The sequence below is a fragment of the Silurus meridionalis genome, chromosome 16 (genome assembly GCF_014805685.1).
Source record: "Silurus meridionalis isolate SWU-2019-XX chromosome 16, ASM1480568v1, whole genome shotgun sequence".
NCBI classification, from domain to species: domain Eukaryota; kingdom Metazoa; phylum Chordata; class Actinopteri; order Siluriformes; family Siluridae; genus Silurus; species Silurus meridionalis.
The window spans coordinates 6,858,837-6,884,106 of NC_060899.1; the positions used below are offsets into that span (position 1 = coordinate 6,858,837).

General features: G+C 37.9%; 1 protein-coding gene across 1 annotated transcript in view; it reads right to left on the minus strand.

Annotated features, from left to right (window-relative positions):
• Positions 1–25,270, minus strand: part of cables2b (Cdk5 and Abl enzyme substrate 2b) — a 31,158-nt gene that overhangs the window by 4,875 nt on the left and 1,013 nt on the right. Inside the window, exons 2-8 of the mRNA XM_046869459.1 lie at positions 13,041–13,133; positions 10,225–10,302; positions 7,917–8,025; positions 7,568–7,721; positions 5,410–5,504; positions 3,803–3,909; positions 2,322–2,526 (exon numbers count right to left, since the gene is read on the minus strand). Coding sequence (XP_046725415.1) covers positions 2,322–2,526; positions 3,803–3,909; positions 5,410–5,504; positions 7,568–7,721; positions 7,917–8,025; positions 10,225–10,302; positions 13,041–13,133 — 841 coding nt within the window. The remainder of the gene's footprint in view (positions 1–2,321; positions 2,527–3,802; positions 3,910–5,409; positions 5,505–7,567; positions 7,722–7,916; positions 8,026–10,224; positions 10,303–13,040; positions 13,134–25,270) is intronic.

Here is a 25,270-nt window from a genome sequence, read left to right on the forward strand (position 1 = left end):
TGAAGTTGTGAAACCGGGAAAAACCCAGGAAAAATGTATGAATTAGCCGCTTTGTTGTTCAAGCCGCGGGGTTCAAAACGTAGGAAAAAAGTAGCGGCTTATAGACCGAAAAGTATGGTAATCTTTGATTTTGTGGAACACATGCCATACAAGTTCCTGTCCATGAACTGTTACTAAACACACTATATGGTAAAGATTAATGCATTAAAATAAATATATCGTTCATATTACAGCCACAACTACCTTCTGAAAAATCTTAAAGATTTTAAAGATTAATCATGTATTGATAATGCATGTATACACCAATAGCAAAACATTATATTAACTAGTGACTATTTACAGCCAAAATTGCTTGATTACATGCCCAATAAAACAGTTAACTGATGTGCAATATTAGATAAGTCATACATACAGTACAGTGATCAATTTTCAGTTTAAAATAAACTCATTCCTTTTTATTTACTTTAATAGGTGGCAAAGTCAAACACCCTGACATGATATTAGGAGGAAACCTTGAGAAGAACCAGACTCAAAACTCAATCTAACTGCAGCTTTGTGTGAATTGTACGACCAGTAAATTCAGCATAGTTTAACATGAACTCTTATTCTAGCTGTTCACTGATGGAGATTCGAGTGCAAACCGGTTAATAGAAATTGGAGTTCTAAACCATTGTAGCAAAATTACATCTATCAATTTCATTTAAAAGCTGTCAATCTTTAAGTCAAGTCTAGTCAAGAAGCTTTTATTGCCATTTCAACCATATATACTGTAGCTGACGCAGTACACAGTAAAATGAGGCGACGTTTCTCCAGAACCCTGGTGCTACATTTAACAACATAAACATAGCGCTACCCAACAGAACACAGAGTTAAGGACTAAATTAAGTTGTTCTCGCCACAGAAAGTGCATCATGTGCAGACAAAAGACAACACGAGACCGTGCAGGACAGATACACAAAGCACAAAATAGCGCCACCAGTAAACCTACTGTATAATGAGTTATACAGTACAATGTGCAAAAGAGAACTGTATACAGGAGGTTACTTGTAAATAAACACAAAATGTAAACAAAAAAGTTTGTGCAAAACAGCAATACCAGCAGTCAAGTAGATGTGCAAAAACAGCATGTAAACAGTTATGTGGTTATAAAAAATAGTAATATAAAATATTAGTATCGTGTGTTTGAGTTCAATGCGGTAACATGCAGTTGAGTGAGTTTGTGCGTGTGAGTTTCGGTATTAGTTCAGTTCTCTGTGTTGAGAAGCCTAATGGCTTGAGGGAAAAAACTTTTGCATAGTAGGAATGTGAGGCCCCTAATGCTTCTAAACGTCTTCTCTGATGGCAGAAAGGTGAAGAGTTTGTGTGAGGGGTGTGTGGGGTCATCCACAATGCTGTTAGCTTTGTGGATGCAGCGTGTGATGTAAATGTCCGTGATAGAAGCGAGAGAGACTTCTCGGCAATCCTCACTATCCTCAGTAGGGACTTGCCATTCGAGACGGTGCAGTTTCCAAACCAGGCAGTGATGCAACTGCTCAGGATGCTCTCAATGGTCCATGTGTAGAATGTGGTCAGGATGGGGGGAGGGAGATAAGCTTTCCTGAACCTTTCTTAAGAAGTAGAGATGCTGCTGGGCTTTCCTGGCAATGGAGCTGGTGTTGAGTGACCAGGTAAAGTTCTCCACCAGATGAACACCAAGGAATATGGTGCTCTTGACGATCTCTTGAGGATCCATCAATGATCAGTCAAGAGTGGTGGCTCTGTGCGCTCCTAAAGTCAACAACCGTCTCTTTGTTTTGTCATTGTTTAGAGACAGGTTGTTGGCTCTACACCAGGCTGTTTTACCTCCTCTTTGTATGCTGACTCTTCGTTCTTGCTGATGAGACTCACCACGGTCATGTCATCGGCGAACTTAATAACGTGGATTTAAAGTGGTAACATCTCATGAATCCTTAGACTCCCCATGTGAGGCCATCCACAAAAGCAGCAAGTGGTTTCCAAGTGATAAGAACTCCAACCAGTAAGACAGCAAAAGCAGACGTGTATCAGGGTGTTAGTTAATATTAGTCTTCAAAACACCCTTCGTAACTGTCAATCATTCTATATTTACATAATGATTGGCAGATTTACATGATTTAGTGGGTGACAATGCATAGCAACATACATATGCCAAATGTGTTCATCTGTAAACATCTGCCGAAGTAAAGTGCCATAATTAAATCCTTTTTGAAAAGATGCGACTTTGGGTTGCATTGGTACAATATATTGTTCTTATAATGTGACCGGTATGTATGCGTGTGTGTGTTCTGTTTGTCTAAACTCACATCAATTAGCTGCTTGACTTCTTGTTTCTTGAAGTCACTGCTGATTTTTGCGGCCAGCAAGAGGCAAGCGGTGGCCACCAGCTTCCTGTTCTGCTTGTTGAGGCGGCCCTGAAGGACGAGCTTCTCAAAGTACGCAAACGCCATGGCGATGGTGACTGGCTGCAGAAAACACTCTTCCCCTACAGCACGCATTTCTCGCTTCAAACTGATTCCAATCAGAGACAGAGAGAGAGGGGGGGGGGAGAGGAGGAGAGAGGGAGAGAGGGAGAGACGGGTAAGTTTATGGGACAGGGAAAGAAAAATATTTTGGATAAACTTTTGTATTGTTGTATGTAAAGTGAACTCGCTTGTAAAGAGCTGAAACTACAGGTTAACTTTAAACCTAGTTTAACCTAGTTTTACTAAGGTTTTTCCAGCTGTGTTATCTAGCCTTGAATTATTTACCATTAATTTGCCATTCATGTTGCTATGGTCACAAATTTACATACACTGTCACGAATGCATAAATTACAAACGACTGCTGAACCGAAAAATGAAAATGAAATAAACCAGATTGTCAAACAAGAAAAATAATCAAATGCTACAGTAAGAATATGCATATTTTAGAATGCAAAACAGAACAATGCCATAACTAATAATAAAAAAAACAAGACGTCTGGCAGGCGATAACAGCACCAGTCAATGGAGCAGAGAGTAGATCAGGGAGTCGGACAGTTGACAAAGTGAAGAAATAATGAACTTTGACTGCTGAGCCAAAGAAATAAAATTGAATTACCCAGATTGGGGGAAAACGCTCTGTTACTCTCAGTTACTGTGGGGATCACAAATTCTTGTCCAACAATTCAGCAAAGCTGGAATCAAATCTTTGAATAGGCTCTTTATATCCATATATATCCAGAGGATTGGTACAGTCATTACTATTTTACGCCTAAAAGCCTTCTGCTCATTTAGCCTGCATGTTAGATGCACCATTATAACTTCCTTTGTATTTTTTCTTTGTAAGTGGGGAAGACTTACCATTTACCACCTACTTTTGACTTGCGCTACATAGCACTACACTTAGATGGTGCAACAAGTATTAATTCTACATAGGCCTTACAACCAGGTGTTTGTCCAGCTGGTGCAATCGACTGCAACAACAACAAAGACAGGACTTGAGATCTGGTGGATTTTACTCTCACTGCAGCAATTAGATATAAACCTTGTGAAGAAAAAAAAAAGCAAATTTATTCTGTTTATGTTCAAGAAAGGTACACTCCTTTACAAGTCTTATTGTGAACAACAATGTTTGCAGATGAAGCCAATTTAACATCACAAGTGGCTTTACATGCTCTATGGATTCCTACGATATGCCATAAACTACCATAAACTTAAGATTTCAACCCGTGTGTGTGTGTGTGTGTGTGCGTGTGTTGCTACTGTTGGGCTCCAGACTGCTTTGAACAACAAGCAGAAGGTTCACCTGATGATACTTTGCCTACCTTCTGATCTTACTGAGGGTGAGCTTGATGTGAGGAAATTTCTCTTTAAAGGTCTCATTCATGTCTTTTTTCAAATCTGATGGCTTGACATACTCTATTACCGTAGTCTAAGACACACAGAGACAGAACAGGAGTAATATTGGAAAAAAAGAGAAAAGCACACAGTCACGTCAGATAATTTAAAAGAACACTGCAAAAAAAGGTCTTCCATTTCTACTATTGACTCCTTAATTAAATTAAATTCATTTTGAGACTAAAGTGTACATCAGAAATAACTTAAATTTATAAATATAATAAATATAAATTACTGATTGCTTTGGGTCATATATATATCAAGAGTATATTTCATTTTATTGTATTTTTTTTACTTTGTATGGTTGAAGGAGAAACATTTAAAAACAAGCAAAACATTTTTCCGTAACATTATTAAAAAAATATTGTACTGTGACACAAAATCATAATATAGAGAATATTACAAATATACAAATTGTATATAAAATGTAGAGCGTTGAAACAAACTGATTAACAACATTGACTAAATATCTGATTTCAATCAATTTAAAACTAATTGAGATGTAACAGTAATTACCTCAGAGTAATTCCTTATAATGCCAATGTTCTGTATATATTGCCTGATACAGTATGCTTAAGAAGCAATAACAGCTTTTTGATACTTGCTATATCAGCAAAATGTGCTATATCAGTTTGAAATGTGAATCTTTTTTTTATTTTTTTATCCAGACCTGTTGGATAGCAGTCAAAGGAATCACTGAACTGGAAAATAATTATTTTTTCTGTAAGGCATGTTTGCGTAGTACAGCCGATAGTTTTCAGCAACTCTGATGAGCCCTGATATATCTGGTATTGAACAATTTTTTTGGTCCAAGCAGGGCACACTAAATGGCAATAGCTGACGAATAATCTGACCCAATGTGCATATTGAACTGCTTCAGACTTCTAAATTTACTCCACCTTTTGCTGTCAGAATGACTTCTGCTCTTCCACTAGATTTTTGGAAGCACAGCTGTGTGGATTCAGCCACAAGAGCATTAGTAAAGTCTTGCACTGATGTCAGTCAATGAGACCAGGCATACTGTCACTGCTGTAGTTCATCACAAAGGTGCTGAGTAGGTGGTCTATGAAATGTTGTCATACTAGAAACATGTATGGGCCTCCTAGTTCCAGTAGAGAGATCATACATACTACACAGTTGTGTGTTTACAAGTTTGTAGCAGCTGTTCAAATATGAACTATTCAAGAATCAAATCTTGGTGTCGAGTCGTCATACCTTTGCCCGTATATAGTGTGCATTCAGAACTTTGAAATGCACCCAATGAACACTGATCTTTACAGTTATTTTCTTCCATGTGGTGAATGATATATAGTGGACAGATTAGTGGGAGATCATGGAAAAACCTGAATATGACCTCCTCACACACACACTAGAACAAATCAGTCAGACATCTGTCATACACTAATCCCTTCCTAAAGGGCAAAAAGGGACAAAACAGTCATAGTTGCTGGCTCACAACAACAATGTAGCTCTAACTGAAAAGGCTACACATGTGCAAGGTCTCCTTATTCCATTGGACACATTTTTGTCTTACCATATAAGAGGCAAAGATCAGAACTCTCTTGTGCTTTCCACAAGGCCACTGCGGGTCACTTAGCAGGTTGGGATCATATTCTGTGTCATCCAGACCTGAAAAACACACACAAATACAAAATGGGTTATATTTTCCAACATATATTCATACTGTCTTTACAGACAGGTTATAACGTTGAATTAACATTAATCTTTAGCAACCACTTTAACTTAATCTGCGTTTCCAGAGCTGGGGTCTTATCACTCCTGCATACACACAGGTTTATTTAAACCTTGAATATGCATGTTTCTTCGCATTCGACATGATTTATTACGTTTTGTTTGTGCATAAGGTTGTGCCTATATTTCTGTACTCTGTGCATATATGCATGAAGAAAACCACTTGTCAAAAAACTAAACTAAAGGTTCTCACAGCAAGGTGTAGACGGGTGACACTGATTAAACGGAAGCTAAAATCATACATAAAATGCACAGTTAAAGACAGACTGGGATAATGCCTCATTCACAGATTTGTTATGTGCAGCTTTGCGAAATGAATATCACGTTTTAAGGCACCACAGGATACTCCAGGCTAAGAGCGAGTCAGTTGAATTCATTTGCCACTGCAGTTTAATTGATCACTACTCTACAGGATTTAGCCACAGGCGTGTTTGAAGCAGAAATTGGGGACATGTCTGGCATTTGCCATCCAGCCAGGAGTCAAATAACAACACATTTCAACGCTATTTATCTTGCTAACGCCACATAACACTGCATTTCCAAAACCGGCATCATAAATGATGAATTTCCACATCGTTCGCATAGTTTCAAAATGTAACTGGGGCAAAAAAGGTCCGCACATGCACTTTTTAAAATCGCATTTAGCTTTGGAAAAGACATATAAAAGTAGGACATAAACCATTTTTATTTTGTATTTCATGTTACAGTAGCTCTACTTCGGGATCATTCTTAGATCTTCGGAAATGCTCCGAGTCATCTGTAACAAGCAGTGTTCTCATGAATCAGTTATTTGAGTGTTTGATAATTTGGGGGAGATTTCTTTATGCAAAAGCGTGTGGCCATACACGAGCGAATCAATTCTAAATGCTTCAGTTTGTGATAAATACCATATTTTCTTGTGTGCACTTGGCAGGTTGAATACACAAACGTAGAACTTGTTTTATACGAGACCCTTGGAGTCTATGTGGACAGTGAGATGAATCTGGAGAACCCAATGGAAACCTACCCGAACATGAGGAAATCATGTCTACCTCCACACAGGCAAAAACTCGGATCGAACTGTCGGCCGTGAATCCTTAACAACCATATGGAATTTTTATGATAAGACAAAAAATAAACAGCTATCCAGATTTGTTTTTCCCAATAGAACAAAAAAACAGCTAAACATTTTATACATTCCTAATTTAATTCATATATAACAAATTAAATGCACTATAAATGTGAATGTAACTAAACAGAACTATTCTGAATTATATATTTGCTCTATTAATAGCAAATATATGATTCTTTTGGCCATCTGGAACATTACTCTTACTTCCTGTGCCAAACTGATAATGCAGGATTTGTCTATTATAACGCTTACAAAACAAATGCTATAATTTTAGAGCCTTTAAGAGGTTTAACTTAATGGTTTACTTTTTATACATTTTAAGCCTGTGAATGTAGTTCAGTCTACACAGTAAAACCCAAAACTATCCAAATCCACACTTCCTTAACACGCAGAGGGGCCATGTTTATGGTTAATGAAGGGTTGCTAAATTAGGCAACAGGATGCAGTGAGCAATAAGATGCTCACATGATCGACACACTGAGAACCAGAACAAATGAACACACAAACACAGACACAAACTCTCCTTAAAGAATATTATTAACAGCCAGCTGCAGCATGTTCGTTGCCACTTCCCTTCACATTCAATGAGTCACATTGCACAAGGAAGGTTTATTTTAAGCACTGTGTGTGTGTGCGCGTGTGTGTGTAGCCTTCATTTGCATTCTTCAGAAACATAATGAGCAATACTATACTTATTTTCAGCAGACCTTGGGGCAATTAGCTACGCTGATTACAGCTAAGTGTTAGAAGAGTTTCGAAATATGCACTGTGTGTGCATGTGCACGTGAGGGTGTTAAAGAGGATGATGAGGCTTTCACACAGTTCGTACCCAAGTCAAAGCCTACAGTGCTGTTGAGACGGGATGGAGGGCAGCTGCTGCATGGGATGCTGTTTCTGGGGTGAGGCATCTGCAGAGCGATCTCCGGTGGCTTTTCACGAACCAGTGCATTAGTGGGGTACAGAAACCGGGCATAAGACACAGTCTGAAACACACACACAATCCATACAACTCGTCAATTTTACATCATAATGATACTTTCGTTTTTTTCACATTTGACTGTAATGAGGCTGTTAGTGCACCTCAGGGTCTCGATCATACGCCTCATTAAACACGCTCATACTGACACGTCCTGATGAGAGCTTAATAGACACTTTGAATGATCCAATGAGAGTCTTACCCTGCCGTAGATGCCAAGCTCCACTCCCTCCAGGCCAGGGAGCATATCTAGTGTGGTGGAAATGCCCCCAGATGAGTGTCTCCGCCTAGGGGTGCTTAGGGCCGGGTCACTGAAAAGGACAAAGAGAGAGCACTGGAGGCAAAGGGACTTTCTATTATTTAGGGCTTGGTTAAATATATATTTTTTCAGATTTAGGGGTTTTAATAAATAGATGCTCTGATACAAACTGTTTTTCCATCATCTGCAGTCCATCAGTAACATACTCTGATAGACAGGAAATAATATATCCATAATCTTAATGTATACTAGCTTGCATTTCAGCTTCAGCTGAACATTACCACATATAAATAAATCTGCTTCATGTTACTCAATGTGATAAAGTATATAATAAAGAATGAATGGGAATGTTCATAAAATGTCCACTTATTATTTTTTTGTCTGTGAAAAGCTGCTTTGAGACAATGTTTTTAAATGTAATGTTTTTACAAATAAAAATGAATTAAATTGTTTTCATTACTGACAAAGTAAAAAAATAAAAAATAAATAAATCCCCTGCTTACACAAGCATGCACACCATTAAGCTCAATACAGAGGAAAATTACAATGTAGTAAATTTATTACAAAACAGTACATAATGTGCAATGAAAGAAAAAAAAAAAGGAAATGACGCACAATATTATTTCCTCTTCAATGAATTGCCTTTTCTGCTGGAAAAATTTGTGTTTGCTTTGGCATTCAGCTTTACCCAAACAACAGCAGAAAACAGAAGCATCAAGTGATCTAATCAAGTAAGGTGTCAATACTTTGACATATTTTATTACACTGAATATGCATTACAATTTGTGGTGACAAATCAGCCATTACACATTAACACATCATTGATGACAAAGTATTGGTCATCACAGCTTGGCATTCTCTGTCTATAATGTCTTAAAGGAACAGAGTACATACACACTGTGTGAAAATGATTTCCATTTTCTAAAATTCCACATTTTTCCATACTTGCTGCATTCAACCATTTAGCAGCTTTATTACAACAGACACCGCACCTTCTCTCAGAGCAACATTTAAGTTTGTTTTTCTTTATTTTATTTTTTTTTATTTTGAGTCTGCAATTATTTTGTCAGTCTGCATAAGCACTGGCTGAGCATTATTATATTTATTACAGAACACCAGCAGTAATTATCCGCCTTTAAATGAGGACATAATAAGGTTTTGGGTTTAACCCAAAACTGAATACCTTAAAATCAAGCAGAACAATAATTAAAGTTTAACTAAGAAACATATTATTATACACATTTAAATAATGTTTACTAAAACATTCTGGAATAATGGGCTCGATGGCCTTTTTGTGCAATATCCCTAACAAAAAAAGTTTGAGAATCCCTGTGTAACATTGGAATTTAGATGAATGTTTGAGAGAGAGAAGAAAGGAGCAGCGAATCTCTCAAAAGCTCCCGGGCTGAAAAAGTAGAGTGTCGTTCATTGCTAACATTCACAAAACAGCCTCGGCTGGCTCACCTCACACACATCAGATCAGCATGCTTTTTTGTCAGGATACACGCGTCTCAGCTCACCAGACGTGCAACTCCGGAACCTTTAAATAACACACTCCTTCGTCATTGTCTCTGCTTGGTCACTGTGTCTCTGCTCAGACTGAGCTCTCTACAAATAGCAGCTCTTTACACACTGACAGATGGGCTTAGGAAAGTGACCTGAATCAGTCTGATTAACACTGGGGCTGTCTTCAGTCAGTCACTCGCACAAACACATCATCGTCGTCATATACCATATGTCATTAAACACTTGCTCTTTTCTCATAGATCATTTAGGCATCACTTCCTTACTAGCAAGGCTTCACTATTCCTTTTATGACCTTTTACGTAATGAGTGAAAATAAACTGTTTCCCCTCAATCCACAGAGGAAAAATCTAATGGATGGTGGGAACAGTAGCAAGGTCGTAGGCCGGGTCCTGCCTATATGAGCTGAGTATTTGTGGGAAACTAATTTCAAACTGAAAATTTGTCAGAGGAAACTATAAAAACTTGTGTGTCCAACACACATTCATTCTCTTCCTCCCCCTCCCTCTCTCTCATCAAGGCTAGTATTTTAAGTTCATTATAGTCTCAGGAGGAAACAGCACATGGAAAAGCAAATAGCAGGAAGAGACATCATTATGCAAAAGAGCAAAAGATGGGAAAGAGATGACAAAACTTCATGGCACTAAGAAAAATGAAGGGAAGGAAAAGATCATCATTTGGTTGGACTGAGTTGGATGTCTGATACAATATTGTTGATCTTGGGTACCTTATGTAGAAGCTTTCTCCATATGGCAGCACCGAAAATGCAGCACACAGTGATCTTCTGGCACAGATCAGCACAATCCTGTGGAGCACGGAAAAAAAAAAAAAATCATCAAAATACCCTTTTTTAATTTTTTTTTTTTACACCTTTTCTCTTTTAGTGTGAAGGAACGTAACCATTCTGCATCACATGCACTTCTGTTCTCACCACTCCTATGGTTTGGATTCCTAAGATCCTTGAAAATTATCTCGAAAACCGCACCCTTCTCGTCCCCCTCCACTTCATCTTCATACTAATTTGTTGTTTTCTGCTATTGCCGGCATGCTACACCACTCAAATGCAGGCATTATTGATTTAGTAACCGGTCAGTGGAAAACATCCCATCAGTCTCTCTTCAGTTCCGCTCTCCTCTTTGGCTCCAAATATGAGACAGAGTTATAAAAAGCCGAAGCCTGGGAAAAATCAGCGGACCGCAAATGTCCGTTGCACTGTGGGACTGTTTATAATGAGTCTTCAATAAACATAACTGTCATTCCTCAGTTGGAGGATGAGCAGAGACTTTATAAACATCAATCCAGATAGATCTCAAAACTGCATGTTTGGTTTAAAATGCTTTATGTGCATTATTTATCTCAAAAGTAAAAAAAAAAAAAAACTTCGGAAAATGCTTACATGGCTTAAATATTTTTTGGTCTTTGGGGGGGAAAATATGCAATCTGTAGGTTGTACATAGTGGCATTAATCTTTAACAAAGCTAACAAACTGGACATCAAGCATAATATCTGCAGTACTGCACTGCCCACCATCTGGTACGTTATGAGTTGAATGGGCCACATACTCATTGTTTTTCTCAGTTATTTCACTCTACACTACAAATTGAAAATTCTTTTTTTTTTAACATATCCAATTTAAGGTGGACCAAACACAGCAAAAATGAACCACCAAATAATCCATTAAATTCTGTCACAGCGGCCCCAAACCAATGAATCTGTTCCCCTCTGCCCTGTAAATAAGATGATCAGACAAAGATACTCAGCAAAAAGGCATTACAAATGATCATCACCACTGCCTCAACAATGCCTGTAAAATAGTACTTTTTGTGGTAAATACAAAACCAATAACACTGAATTGAAGGTTGGTTTTCACTGTTATGCAATTATAATTATAATATATATATAATAGTCTAGAAGTAGTAAACAAGTTAGCTCTCAAATGTATAGAAACATTAACACTTTACCACTCCATTAACACTTAAGTCAAAAACATTTAATATTGGTCATCAGAGATCACACCTGCATCCTTAAACTGTTACAAACTTATTTTATTGATTTTTTTGATGCTGAGCAGTGGGGTGAAGGTCTGGTGAATGACTTGTCTAAAATGTTCCACTTTTTCTCCTAATGAAGTCCTTTGTTTTACTAGCAGTGTGCTTTGGGTCATTGCTTTTTGCATGATGAGGTTCCTCTAAATTAAATGCAGACATGTAAATTGGCAGACAGATTTTTGCAATAGTTAAATAATCTCTTGCATAATAGAATTTTTGGCATCTTCAGTAAATATTAATAAGCATGGTCCAGAAGCAGCCATGACACTGCCTCCACTGTGTTTGACTGTTTAGCTCTCTTTTGGATCATGAACAGATCCTTTCTTTCTCCACATTTCGGGCTTTCTATTAATTTTATAGAGGTCAATGTAAGTTCCAGAATTTTTTGCACTTTCTCTTTGTATCTCTTTTCAAATTCCAATATGGTCATTCAAATCATACTAGTTTGTACCATGCTAAATGGTATCTATTTTACAAGTGGTTGGCAGTCTTCTAGAATAAACTGTGAGTTATATACTGCTGTTATTTTTCTTGGCTGGCCAATTCGGTTGTTTGTATACTAGTGAATTTTCCTTTTTTATTTATTTTTTAACAAATTCCAAGTTGTTGTATTTGCTATACCCAGTGCCATGCAATGCAAAATTTTTCTCTATTTTTTTTTTCTTGAATGAAGCTTGAAATAATGGATTGCTTTTCTCCCATATATGTGTGGTCTTCATGTTGGTATCCATATTAAATAAAAAATAGCCCTGGGATTCACAGGTGAATCCCAGGGCTCAAATCAAGAGTACACAGAGCACACTCTGGCAGCAAGAAACACCTAGTCATGTGTTCCAGTATTTTTGATAATTTAAAAATAAATAGGTGGGTTCAAACAAAAGGTGCCATCTACTGTGTACATCTAGGTGTAGATACTAGGAAGTTAAATCGTTCACCTTATATCCATCTTTTGACCTCAAACCCAGATACCTTTGTGTAGCAGAAACTAAAGAATCAGCCTTGAAACTGTAATACTATATGGTCAAATGCATCTGTTTATAAACAAATACATTGATTGCAAGCATGTATTTTTCAGAAATTTTTACCCAAACCATGCTGTATTTAAGTGTAGTGACACAGATATAGCCAGTCAGCTCTGTTAACACTTGCTGCTTATTAGAAGAGAACAGAGCTAAAGTTTTGCACAGGTGGGTAGGGATCATCACTTCATAAGACGACAACCCCTCGCCTATTAAACTGATTTATAAATAGAAACAACAGCATACAAACACACACACACACACACACACACACACACACACACCCCCCACGGTAGAAGGATAAATGGGAACATACATAATTTACTTTAAACCAGTTTATGATTCTTACAAACCCGTAGACCCTCACAATTACCCCGAGACCTAATGAAGATAAAGCCTGCAATAAAAAGAATAATAAAAAAATAATAAAAGACACACGCACACACGTGTGCACGCACTAACACACACAAACCCACCTGCTGCCTCTGGTGTCATACTGTCTCATGTTCTTAATGAAGTGAACTTTCTTTAAGGGGCGGGGCCAGTGAGAACCTGACAGGTTGCGTGTCCTGAAACAGAAAAAAAAGAGAGACAAATATAAAAAGACAAAAACTACAAAACTGCATATTTGATTACCTCAACATGACTTTTAAATTAATAATCAATACTTGTCATTTGGTTATGTTTGGTCACTTGAATATACAGTGTTATTTTGACTAAAAACATATTTGTAATTAACAAGAAATAAAAACCAAGACGCTGTCCTCACAGCATGCTGTCTTTTCTTACACACACTCGTCTCCTTCAAACCACCTTTGACCATTATTCACCTCATTCACACAGGCCTTCATGCATTTTTATGTCTATTATTAATATGCTCATCTATTTCACAGTCATTAGTCGCTCAGCTTTGTGTCAGAGGTGTCGGGTTGAAGGAAGCTGGAAATTTGTATTCGTCATACACCAGCTCAGATACACCGACAGTTATCTCAGCCCTACTTTCAGGCACGAAAAATATTTTACTGCCTTGTGACTGGCAGGAGCCAAAAGCCAATCAGGCTTTGGTAAATTGAGAAATGTGAGGTAAAATGTGAGGAAACAAGATTAACAATTCATGGAGCTAGCTTTCAATATCTTTCTGAACAGATAGGAGCTATGGCTTTTATTCATTCTTTTTTATTTAAACATACTGTGCATAACAAATTATATCACTGACAACCGCTCGATTGAAAAGAAGAAGGAGAGTTTTGTAGTATTTAGTTGCCCCCTTATTTATTTAATGGCAGTGTGCACAAGCTGGCATGGACTCCACAAGTTTAAAACTTATGAAACTTTAGTGCAAAAACTTGTGACCTATCTCAGTTCAAAAACATCAAAATATGGTATGAACACATACTTGCTTCAATAGAAGTGTTGAGAAGACATGAGTAAAATCTGACCTTTTGTACAACAGACGAGACATGCTTTATATTGAATAGTAGCTTAGCTTTAAGTAGAGACCTTCAGATCTTAAATGTACAATATTCAAGATTTGAAAACAGACTTTCTTAATTATGCAAAAATTAAATCACTTATTTCCAAAAAATAAAAATACAAAATAAAAAAAACCCGGATTTCAATTTGAAAGTTTGGATCCCATTATAACTGAGCTAAACTGGAGATATGCAGATCTATGGGGGAACACAATCTACAACACATTTGCCTTCAACCAGAGATTATATCTTGGCAAGCCGACAAATGTTAGTTGCCTTGTTCATTCTGCAGAATACTTTATGTTTTCATGTTCCAGCAGAATGAACAGTTACAAAACAGCAGGTGTTTGGATAGAGCAATGCTGCAAAAACTGCAAAATAGCTTCTACCATTATCTAAAAAAGATTTGTCAAAAAGTAATATTTTTATTTTTTACAATTACTTCATGTAGTCAGTTGTATCAGTGGGAATGTCACTGAGCTTTTCCCCTTATAGTATTTATCATCACTGGCTCTCTCATCCATCACAGAGATTTACATTTTTGGCCCCGGCTTTGACCGTTGATGTGGAGCAACAAGTCCAGCTTCATGAGAGATATTTTATACTGTCCCGAGAACAGTTTTGGGCCTCTCATCAATCCTGATCTTTCAGTGACCTGATGCCATGTGCAAGAATGAATAGTACCGTTATCCACACCAGATGGGCCGTGAGGGAGCAGCTAGAGAGAGTTAAAAGGAAGCAAAGGCCATTCATTTTCAAAGAGTTGCAAACTTCCAGCATTAGCAACTCTTGGCAACTATAATGTGGTCGTGTCCAGTGATGCAAATTGATGTAGCGACTATGAGTCAGAGTTAAGACTGGAGAGTGCAAATGGTCTATCTTCTGATTTACTGTTAAAAGTGGAATGTTATCTATTGATAATAGGTAATATGGCAACAATTAGAAAACACCCATTGGCGACATCATAGAACAGCAAATGTATGCGAGTATGTAAATGTATGTAAATAAGAAATACTTAAATTATGGTGTGTCGTGTCAGTCAACTTGGGTATCCAAGCTAGTAATGATCATTTCAAATGATCTCGAACACTGCATCCGTCTCTTCTTCCTATGCTTCATCTTCATCTTCATTGATTCGGCAAAATGTTCCATGATATATAAATCATAATTATCATAAATATCTTACGAAAACATTATCTGCGTTGTGTTTATAAGTTCAACATCTTTATGGCTACATATCTTTTAACCCTGAATGATCTCGGATTTTTAAATGTCTGAAATGCACTGATAAATCATCCTTTTCTTTATGACAAGTTCAAATTCGAATTCAACTGGCTATGCTTGCAGAGACACGTGTATAACCACATGGAATCATCACTGTAATCAGTCTGTGTAGCTGTTTTACTAGTTTCACAAGTTTAGTTATTTACTAAATCACCTTTTCAAATTGATCATTTTTTTTGTCTAAATACCAGAAAGCAAATAGAAGTAAATATATAAAACGTCCTTATTTTTACTCTGGCAAACTGACTTCGTTTTCTTGCCTCAACTTAAATGTCTTTTTTAATATATATATAATATAATATAATATATGTTATATAAAACATAGATCGGTCAGTTCCCTTTGATTTTAATGATACAAACAAAACATTCACATGGCAAAAGTTCGTCCAATACTTCTTTCTGAAAGTAAAGTGATTCATAGACAGAAAATAAATGAAACTATTCTCTTTTGTTTGCATGCTAATAGCTGGTCCATCAGTTCAGTATTTCTCAGCATATGAAATGAAGGACTAAAAAGCAGGAAGCTGGAGCAGTCCCTTGTTACATCTCTAGTTTAAACACACTTTGCTAAGCTTTGCCCATCTGGGCATTAGCACTCTTGGCATGCTGGGTCAGAGGACATATGGCTTGACTCCACTACTGAGTCCCAGAGAATACAAATGTAGCAATGACAGCTTCAGCACGGTATTTAGGCTGGATTATCACAACCACTCCACAAGGTCGAAACACAACAGCGTGGCAAAGGGGAATATTAAAGAGCTCTATGTTAGGCAGCACTGATGGACTGCAAGCTTTGGGATCTTCTTAAAAAAAATTATTAACTCAGTCAAGTGTACCTGGACTTTTTTAGGAGCACCATTTACAGAAAACCAGAGCTAAAATTACACACCTATTCAAATCAAACAGAGTATTAAAATATTCTCAGATCCTGTATTATTTTTTTTATTCTTATAAACTTATCAACATACCAACATATTCATCTAATGCAGACTCAAAGGAAACATACATACATAATTACCTATACACTTCCTGTATATTTTATTAGGAATACCTGTACATCCATGTTGCAATTCAATAAGCCAATTACACTGACCAGACATAACATTATTACATAATAACATTGTGACTGGTGAAGTTAATAACACTGATTATCTCTTCATCATAGTGCCTTTTAGTGGGTGGGATATATTAGGCAGAGGTTGTAGGATGTTCCTGGTCTGCAGTGGTCAAGGCTCACTGGTGCACGTGAGGAGTGAAGGCTGGCCCGCGTAGTCCGATCCAACAGACGAGCTTCTATAGCTCAAATTTCTAAAGACGTTACTGCTGTTAATGCTCGACATGTCAGCAATGTTTGGCAGCAATAGGGGACCAACACAATATAAGGCAGGTGGTCAGAATGTTTTGCCTGATTGGTAGCTATAAAGTAATGCCTGGTCGAGGTATGTGGCAGGAACGTCATGTAAAAAAAAAATGAGGTAAAGAGCTTCAGTTAATGCTCACATCTCGATGAATTCAGCTGTGGCTTGGTTTACATTTATGGCATTTTGGCAGACGCCCTTATCCAGAGCGACTTACAATTATCACATTCATACAACTGAGCATATATGTGGTTAAGGGCCTTGTTTAGGAGCCCAGAAGTGCCAACTTGGTGTGGCTGGGATTTTAACTTACGACCTTCAAAGCCAAAGTCGAATGCCTTTATCACTAAGCTACCACCCATATGGTTGTTAGTACTATAAGGGCTGGTATAAGGTATGGTAAGAAATAAATCTTATTCAATCTATATTACGGCATTTTCTGTGTAAAGCTGCTTTGAGACAGTGTCCATTGTTGAAAGCGCTATACAAATAAAAATGTATTGAATTGACTGAGTTTTTCAGAAACTGTTGATTTTCAGACATGGTGCAAAAAACAAAAAACATCCTGTTAGCTGAGGATCTGAAGGCGGAAACACCTTGATCAAAAGAGAATGAGCAGACTGGTGTGAGCTGCCAGGAAGGCTATGATAACAGAAATAAGCACTCTCTACAACTGTGGTGAGTAGAAAAGTATCTCAGAAGACACAACACATGGAACCTTAAGCTGAATGAGGTACAACAACAGAAGCAGAAGAAAATGATCCACTCCTGACAACCAAGTACAATAATCATGACCAGGATATTTTTAATCATTTTTAGCTTTTCATTTTGGGTGAGGATCTTGTCCATGATGGCCTTAAAATCTAGGTTCTTGGCTGACAGAATTAAAAAAACACAAATGTAGGTGTTTTGTGCATTTCAAGATGCTTTTCTGCTGACTACAGTTGTAAAGAATTATTTATTTATTATTTGTTTTACTATATCCTTCAATATATTAATCTGGTCATTTACCTCTGACCTCAATCATCAACAAAAGCTGTTGCTCACAGGATTTTTACTTTTTGTTTTTTGGAACCATTCTGTGTAAACTCTCAAGACTGTTTTATGTGAATCCCCAGAGCTCAGCAGTCTCTAAAAAAAAAAATTAAACCAGCCCATCTGGTGTCAACAACCAAACCATAGTCAAATGCACAGCCTTATTTTGATGTTTGACAGGAACAATAACTGAAGTTTGTTCCTGCCACACAACTGGGTGATTAGATAACTGCATAAATGAGCAAGCGCATAAGTGCAAATGTAAAAGTCATAAAGATTTTGAAGTCAACAGACATGTACAGGGATGGGCATCATACTAAGAAATTATATTTTAGGGAAAATACAGATTTATTAAAAGTATACAGAAGTATCCAGCATGAACATGTGAAATGAAAGTAGAATGAAAATGAAGACATTTTTACACTAATAAAATTAAGTCTGTGTCAAGTTTAAAAAAAAAAGGACAGACAATTCATGCCGTGGTTTGTGCGCTGACATGCTCTGTAAAATATCTGTGGGACCTTTTATAGACAGGTTTGTGCCTTTCCAAATAATGTCCAGTCAACTGAATTTATCACAGGTGGACTCCAGTCAAGTTGTTGATCATCTCAAGGATGATCAGTGGGATTTTTTTTATTCTTGTATTGAATTTTTTTGTTTTAATAAACATGCAAAGATTAAAAAAAAAAAAATTCATGTTGACATTATGGGTATTGTTTGTAGAATTTTGAGGAAAATAATGAATTTAATCCATTTGGAAATAAAGCTGTAGCATAACAAAATTTGGAAAAAAAAATGAAGCGATGTGAACACTTTCCGGATGCACTGTAGCTAACAAATGCACAATATGGTGAAATGTTTGTGTGTACCAGACCATAAGGTTTGTATGTGCCTTAAAAAAAATCTGATTCGAAAAAAGGGGAAGATACACTACATTTTGTTCATTTGTGCTCATTCAGCCACAAGGACACTTAGTAAAGTCAGTAACCTAGGTGAGGCCTGGGGGAGCATAAAAGCGTTGCAATTCATTTTGAAGGTGTTCAATAAGGGGTAGGTCAGAGCTCTATAGCAGGTCACTCAAGATCTTCCACTCCATATAAACCATATTTTCAAGGAGTTCACTTTGTGCACCGTGCATTGGCATGCTGAGACGGGTTTTGGGTCTTTTGATCACGTGAGGGGAAAATGTAATGCTACTGCATCCAAAGACAAAGTACAATTGCAACCCTCCAATGTTGTGGTAAGAGTTTGGGGGAAGAACCACACATAGCTGGAACAGTGGTGTCCTCAGTGCTCGATTTGACGGTGGGCAGGAGGATATTTTAGTCAAAAATATATGAATTACACAACAACTGGGGACCCCCCCACCCCCATAAGACTTGCCTCAATTCGAGCACTGGGTGTCCCAATAATATTGTCCAAATAGTGTATTTACTATTAGCAAAAATCTGATTTGCTGCCTATCCATTGGTATTGACCTTCTAACCTGACATTAATAAAGTATTGTAAATGTTAGTAAACTAGCTCATGGATAGCGCTAGCATTTAACGTGTTGTATAGCGTGAGAAGGTCACAAGATGACAACACAAGTCTTAGCTGTTGTGTGTTGGGTTTTTTTTCTTTTTTTTTTTTTTTTACAGTGATAAATTATTGGCTGTTAAACTAAAATGCTAAGATAATACACTGATTCTTTTGGATTGAGGTGAAGAAAAAGTTTAATGAGAAACTTTGGTGCAAGAGCAGGCCATAACAATAAGGACCAAACAACTAACATTTTGTGCTGTGATTACAGTGGATATATGTCTATTTGGTACATTAAAGCTAAATGCACACAACACCGTGTCAGATTCAACTGTAAACTATCTTTCTTTTGGCTTCTCCCGTTAGGGGTCGCCACAGCGGACCATCCGCATGTTTGAATTGGCACATGTTTTTACACTGGATGCCCTTCCTAATGCAACCCTCCCCATTTATCCGGGCTTGGGACCGGCACTAAGGCTTATGCAACCTTAATGGCTGGGGTTGGTCCACTGACAGGGGATCACCGAAAAAATTAATTTCCTGGCTTTTGCACACATCATTTACAGTGTTATATCATACATAAAGTGTAGCTGATGTAACAGACTGTTGCCACTGTTGAGCAGACGATCATTGCCCTTAGGAATTCATGGAAAATGACCCTACTGTGTTAATACAGCTTACAGGTACATGGAGACAAATCCTAAGAGCAAAGTCCACACTGGGAAAAACACTCAGAACAATAGGTTTTTCTTTCATCTAAATTGTGCCCGGCAGATCAGTGCGTTTCATCTATTCAATTTGTTTTGTATGGGGCTTTTCGCAAGGGACGTTTCCCCAAACTAGTTTTACAGAAAAAAAAAAGTTATGAACATTAATTGCAGTGTGATAAATTAGTTGCTATATAGTTATCCCTATTGAGCAAGTAAGGGGTGACAGTGGTGAGGAAAAAAAACCTGTGATGGTATGAGGATGAAACCTTGACAGAAACCTTCACAGAAGCCAGACTCAAAAGGGAACCCACCTTCATCTCTATTCATTATAGTTCCAGCGATCGAAAAAAGACTCATTTTAAGAGTTAACTTAAACTAAAACAGTGACACTGGCTAAACAGGGTGAAATTAGTAAATGTGCAATGTTGTCAAAAATAGACTGCTGTTTTGGTATTTTTAAGTCAGCTGTGGTGTCTGATCATACACTGTGACTAACCGTGAAACTGTGACACAATAACAGCTTCTGTCCCCACATAGGAAAGGTATAGCAAAGTAGCACAATATAAGCAAAACTACTCTCCACTCCAACTTAAACACACACACAGGAATTCCTCAACGGAGAACATTCATTAGCATAGCTATTTAACTTGTCATTTTGTCTCCCACTTTTATTCGTGCCTCCCACAGTTGTTGTAGTCTGCCACCCAGGATGGAACTCTGATTGAAGTAACACAGCTGTAAACACTAACAAATTTAAACCACAGGCTGTAAAAGACCCATGATGTCAAGAGTTCATGCAGTCATCTAGAAATAGCCTTTCTGTATGATCTTATAAAACTGTGTCAAGAAGTCAAGGAGTCTCTGCTATTAACTCCTTAATTTTTTTAATACATACACCATATGGACATATGGGACATTATTAAAGGGAAGTATTGGGACATCTGACTTTTCCAGCCATATGTGTTTTTCCCCCAAACTGTTATCACAAAGTTGGAGGAAAATAAATGTCTTCACTTAAACTAGAAGACCCATGTAATGTTTCTGTTAACAAATCCAGCTCCATGAAGGAAGGAGCTTACATAGGAAGGAGTGGAACGCACTGTTTTTAACCGACTGTCTGTCTACCTCTCACAGAACAACCTCCATGATCCAAACCAGTTCTGGCTTCAAAGTGGCACATTTCACAAAGATGGCCCTTTTGGCAGTTACAGGGAAACTACATGCTGCTCGATCAGCCAAGCTGTCATCTGTACTCATCCTCCTTAATCTACTTTCGGCAGACACAGTCAACTTCAAGACTCTCTTTTTTACCCTCAGGAGCCTCTGTATCTGTGGAGCAGCATAGGAATGGTTTGCTTTCTATATGGAAGGTCACTCATACCAGTTAACATGGAGGGGGTCCATATTTGCCCCCACGCAGACTCTCCACTGGTGTCCCACAAGGCTCAGTACTTGGTCCCCTCCTTTTCTCCATCTGTACACACTCAATTGGTGATGTCATATCCTTACATGGATTTTCTTCCCACTGCTATGCTGATGACACTCAACTCATCTTTTCTTTTCCTCCCTTAGATACCACAGCTTCTACTCAGATCTCGGCATGCTTGACAGACATATCTTCATGGATGAGTGCTCATCAATTAAAACGCAACCCCAGCATAACTGAACTGCAGGTCATCCCTGGTGATTCATCCCAAGTCAAGATATCCGAATAACTCTTCTTTGCTTTCTGCTCTCCCCTCTCTCCCGCCCGCAATCAACTGTCCTTCTCCTCACATATTACTAATGTGGCTCATTCTTGTCATTTTCTTTTCAAAAACATCCAAAAGATTTGACGATTTCTGTCCACACGGGTTACTCAGGTGCTTGTTCAGTCTCTTGTCATTGCGAGACTCCACTACTGCAACTCTCTACTGGCAGGTCTAACTCTGAGTGATATTCGTCCACTGCAAATGATCCAAAATGCAAAAGTTTTCGCACACCACCCCACTGCTGTGCTCCCACCACTGGGTTCCAGTAGCTGCACATGTCTACAAACTTTGTATGTTTAATGTATAATTAAAAACTGCCCTACAAACTCAGGCCACAATATGGGCATGGTTGACATAATAAAGTTAAACTAAAGCTGAGCTACACAAATGGCATGCATACATTCCTCTGTTTATCACAAAGTCAATCAGTCAATAGCGACCACCTGTAAGATAGGGGATGCAAAAGACGATGCGCTTTTTTCAGTGGGTGCTTAAGCTGTCTTCACAAGCAGATTAGAAACAAGTCGGCTGGTACATTACACAAAGCCTTATCATCAGCATCCACCTTTATATTATTTTTCATCTAAAAATGCCAGGTGTCGAGTTAACGCCACTAGGCTTTAAATTTGCATAAAATACTGACTGGTGTCAAAATAAATAGACACGTTAATTTGCACATTGCAGAGCTTCTCTTCTACTGTGGTTGAGGAATTTACGGCAAGTCGGAACATAAGCAAAATATCAATGACGGCAAGGAGGAACTTTGTTTTATACTGAACATCTTTCAGCCCCTCCCTTCTGGCAGACGCTACAGAACTTTGTTCACTAAAACTGCCAGACACAGGAACAGTTTCTTTCCCCAAGCAATCACCCTCACTGACCATAATTATATTCCCTGCTCAGTCAACTGTCAGTCATCCCATTATCTGTATATGTTGCACACACTATGGCTGCTATATATATATATATATATATATAGTACAAAGTTCTATAGTAAACTCTCTATCATACCAGGCACACAATAATGTCATTTACACTACCATGCACTTACACTTTTTGTACATTACTGATCTGTATCCCTATTTATTACCCACACTGTCTATACTGTTTCATATTGCCTGTATTGTCTTGTATAGTCTTGTATAGTCAGTTTTTGTCTTGTCTTGTCTGTTTGTCATGTATAGGTTTTATTTATGTCTGTACTTTTGAGTCACGAACAGCTGGAACAAAAATTCTTGTGTGTGTCAACACGCTTGGCAAATAAACCTGATTCTGACTTCTGAAAAGCATACAGTGAATAACTGAATAATATTTACAGAGGGCAGATACAAAATCCTTAAATATTAAATGATAAATAAAGTACAGAGAATACTTGATTATCAGATAAGAGAAGTCAGGCACCGTGATTTATTGTCTGTGTGTAACTAACACTGTAGCGGAGAAGCCTTGCAACCGAATGCGCCAATTAAGCGATGTCTGATGTGAATGCTGGTTCCAAAATGAAATGTTTCAACTTTACATGCAACAATGCACGCAAACACTGAGCCAATTGGCTTTCCACAGCCCTCATCATGCTGGGTTAATATGTCTCAATGTGATTTGATTTTAAAGTAAAAATTGCTGTGATTTAGCAGCATTTTTATTAAACAGAACACACTTTGTCTTCCTTACTCACTGCGACCATTGACCACAAATGTACCACACATAAACACACCTGAAGCACAATTTGTAGGCTGACCCTGGGGAGGAACAGCATCAGAAGACTAAACTGCTAAGACACGTTAAAACCTGTGGTGAAAACAAATACAATTGTTCTAAGCACGTGTTTAATATTATGTAATAAGTGTTAGAGCCATAATCACTAAACAAACAACAACTCAGGGTATGAAATGACCAAATGGAGCCAGTGAGTCATGGCTACGTGTGATATCCTGATCAAGTGACTCATTACATGTTAAGAATTGATCAAATTGTTTGGGCTTCGATAATTGATGATGGGTCAAAAAAAAAAAAAACCTGTGTGATCTTTACACTGAAAGCACTTGTGGTGGGGCACATGTCAAAAAGTGGTGGGAATATTTCCTTTAAACTCTGGAAGGACACACAACATTCTTTGCCTTATATGGGCATTTTCACCATTTCCCTAATATGGTTTAGGTTTTATACTCAACTGCATGGGTTTATTTATACCAAAGAGCAATCACTCAAATACATGTACATAGATTTAAGATCTCAAATCCAAGCCAAAGGCAACAAACAAAAAAATGTGATTGCTATTTAATCAAATATTTGCACACTGCCTATTTTTTTAAATAGCGCTGATCTTCTGAGAAACCGCATTATAGAAATGTGACAGTCAGTCAGTCTGGTGCGTCATGAATATTTCTGTCTAATGAAATGACACACTGTGTAACTTTCAAATTTGACAGAGTAATGACAGACATGTAGTACATTTTATACTACATATATAATATAACTCCACAGCTTTCCCATTGTCTACACACACACCAGTTGCTATTTAAAATCTTTACTCCCTAGCACATAGAAACACTTCCATCTCCTGCACGCTTTCTTTTTTTTCCACACGTGAGGCTGTTTTAGTGCACTATAAGCCTCCTCTAATGCTGGACTGAGAATACGTTCAGACCTGCACAAAGTGAATGGCTTGGAGATATACCAAGTCCCATGGCGTGCTTTGATCTCTCCATGGGCTAGTTGCAAAATGTCAAATTTCTACCTACTGAAAACCTCCTCCTAGGTTTTTGATCAAGCATTGCAGATGTGATCAAGCATTGCAGATGTGATCAAGCATTGCAGATGTGATCAAGCATTGCAGATGTGCTTCGAGTGCTACTCTTGCCGCCAATGATAACCGTAAACACACCCTTTCTGAGAGAAAAAAAGCCAGATGCTCCCACTTCAACAGTGTGCATGCACACACCAAACCGCTTATCAGCCAGGGTGTGGGGCAGAGGTCTCTCGCTGTTTTTAGTCCGATAAGACAACTAAATTGGAGTTTACAATGCTTTTGCCTAATGAATCCCCCGGTTTGAGTAAACATCGAAAAGGGGGTTTGCACACTTTACAGGCTGCTCATCAATGAAAAGGTTGTGCATTCTTCTACCACATGCTCTGTTTAGTCTCTTGCAGTTTAATAAACAAACAATCTGATTCAAAGAAACAAAAAGATTCAGACGCCACGATTTTGCCCAAAGAATGCCCAAGTTCACCACACCACATGCACCCTGATCAGGAACTTTCTTCCCCTTATCTGTTTATTTATACCGGTAGAGCCCTTTGCAGGACGTGTAAACACAGGAACGTGTGGGAGTCGAGCGTTTCTTTCTGCTGATTATAACTTTCCACTTGTAAACTCTCTCATGCATTTGAAGCTTTCGATAACTAACACTTCACCTGTTTAGGCCCTTATCTGTGTAAGCAGGGTGTGCTTCAACTGATAGGAGATTCAAGAGAAGAACAGCAACAGACAGAATGATTAACATACATTGCTGCAAGGCGTGACTGTTTTTGTTTGTATGGTGACCTGTCCAGAATATATTATTCCAACCCCTGCA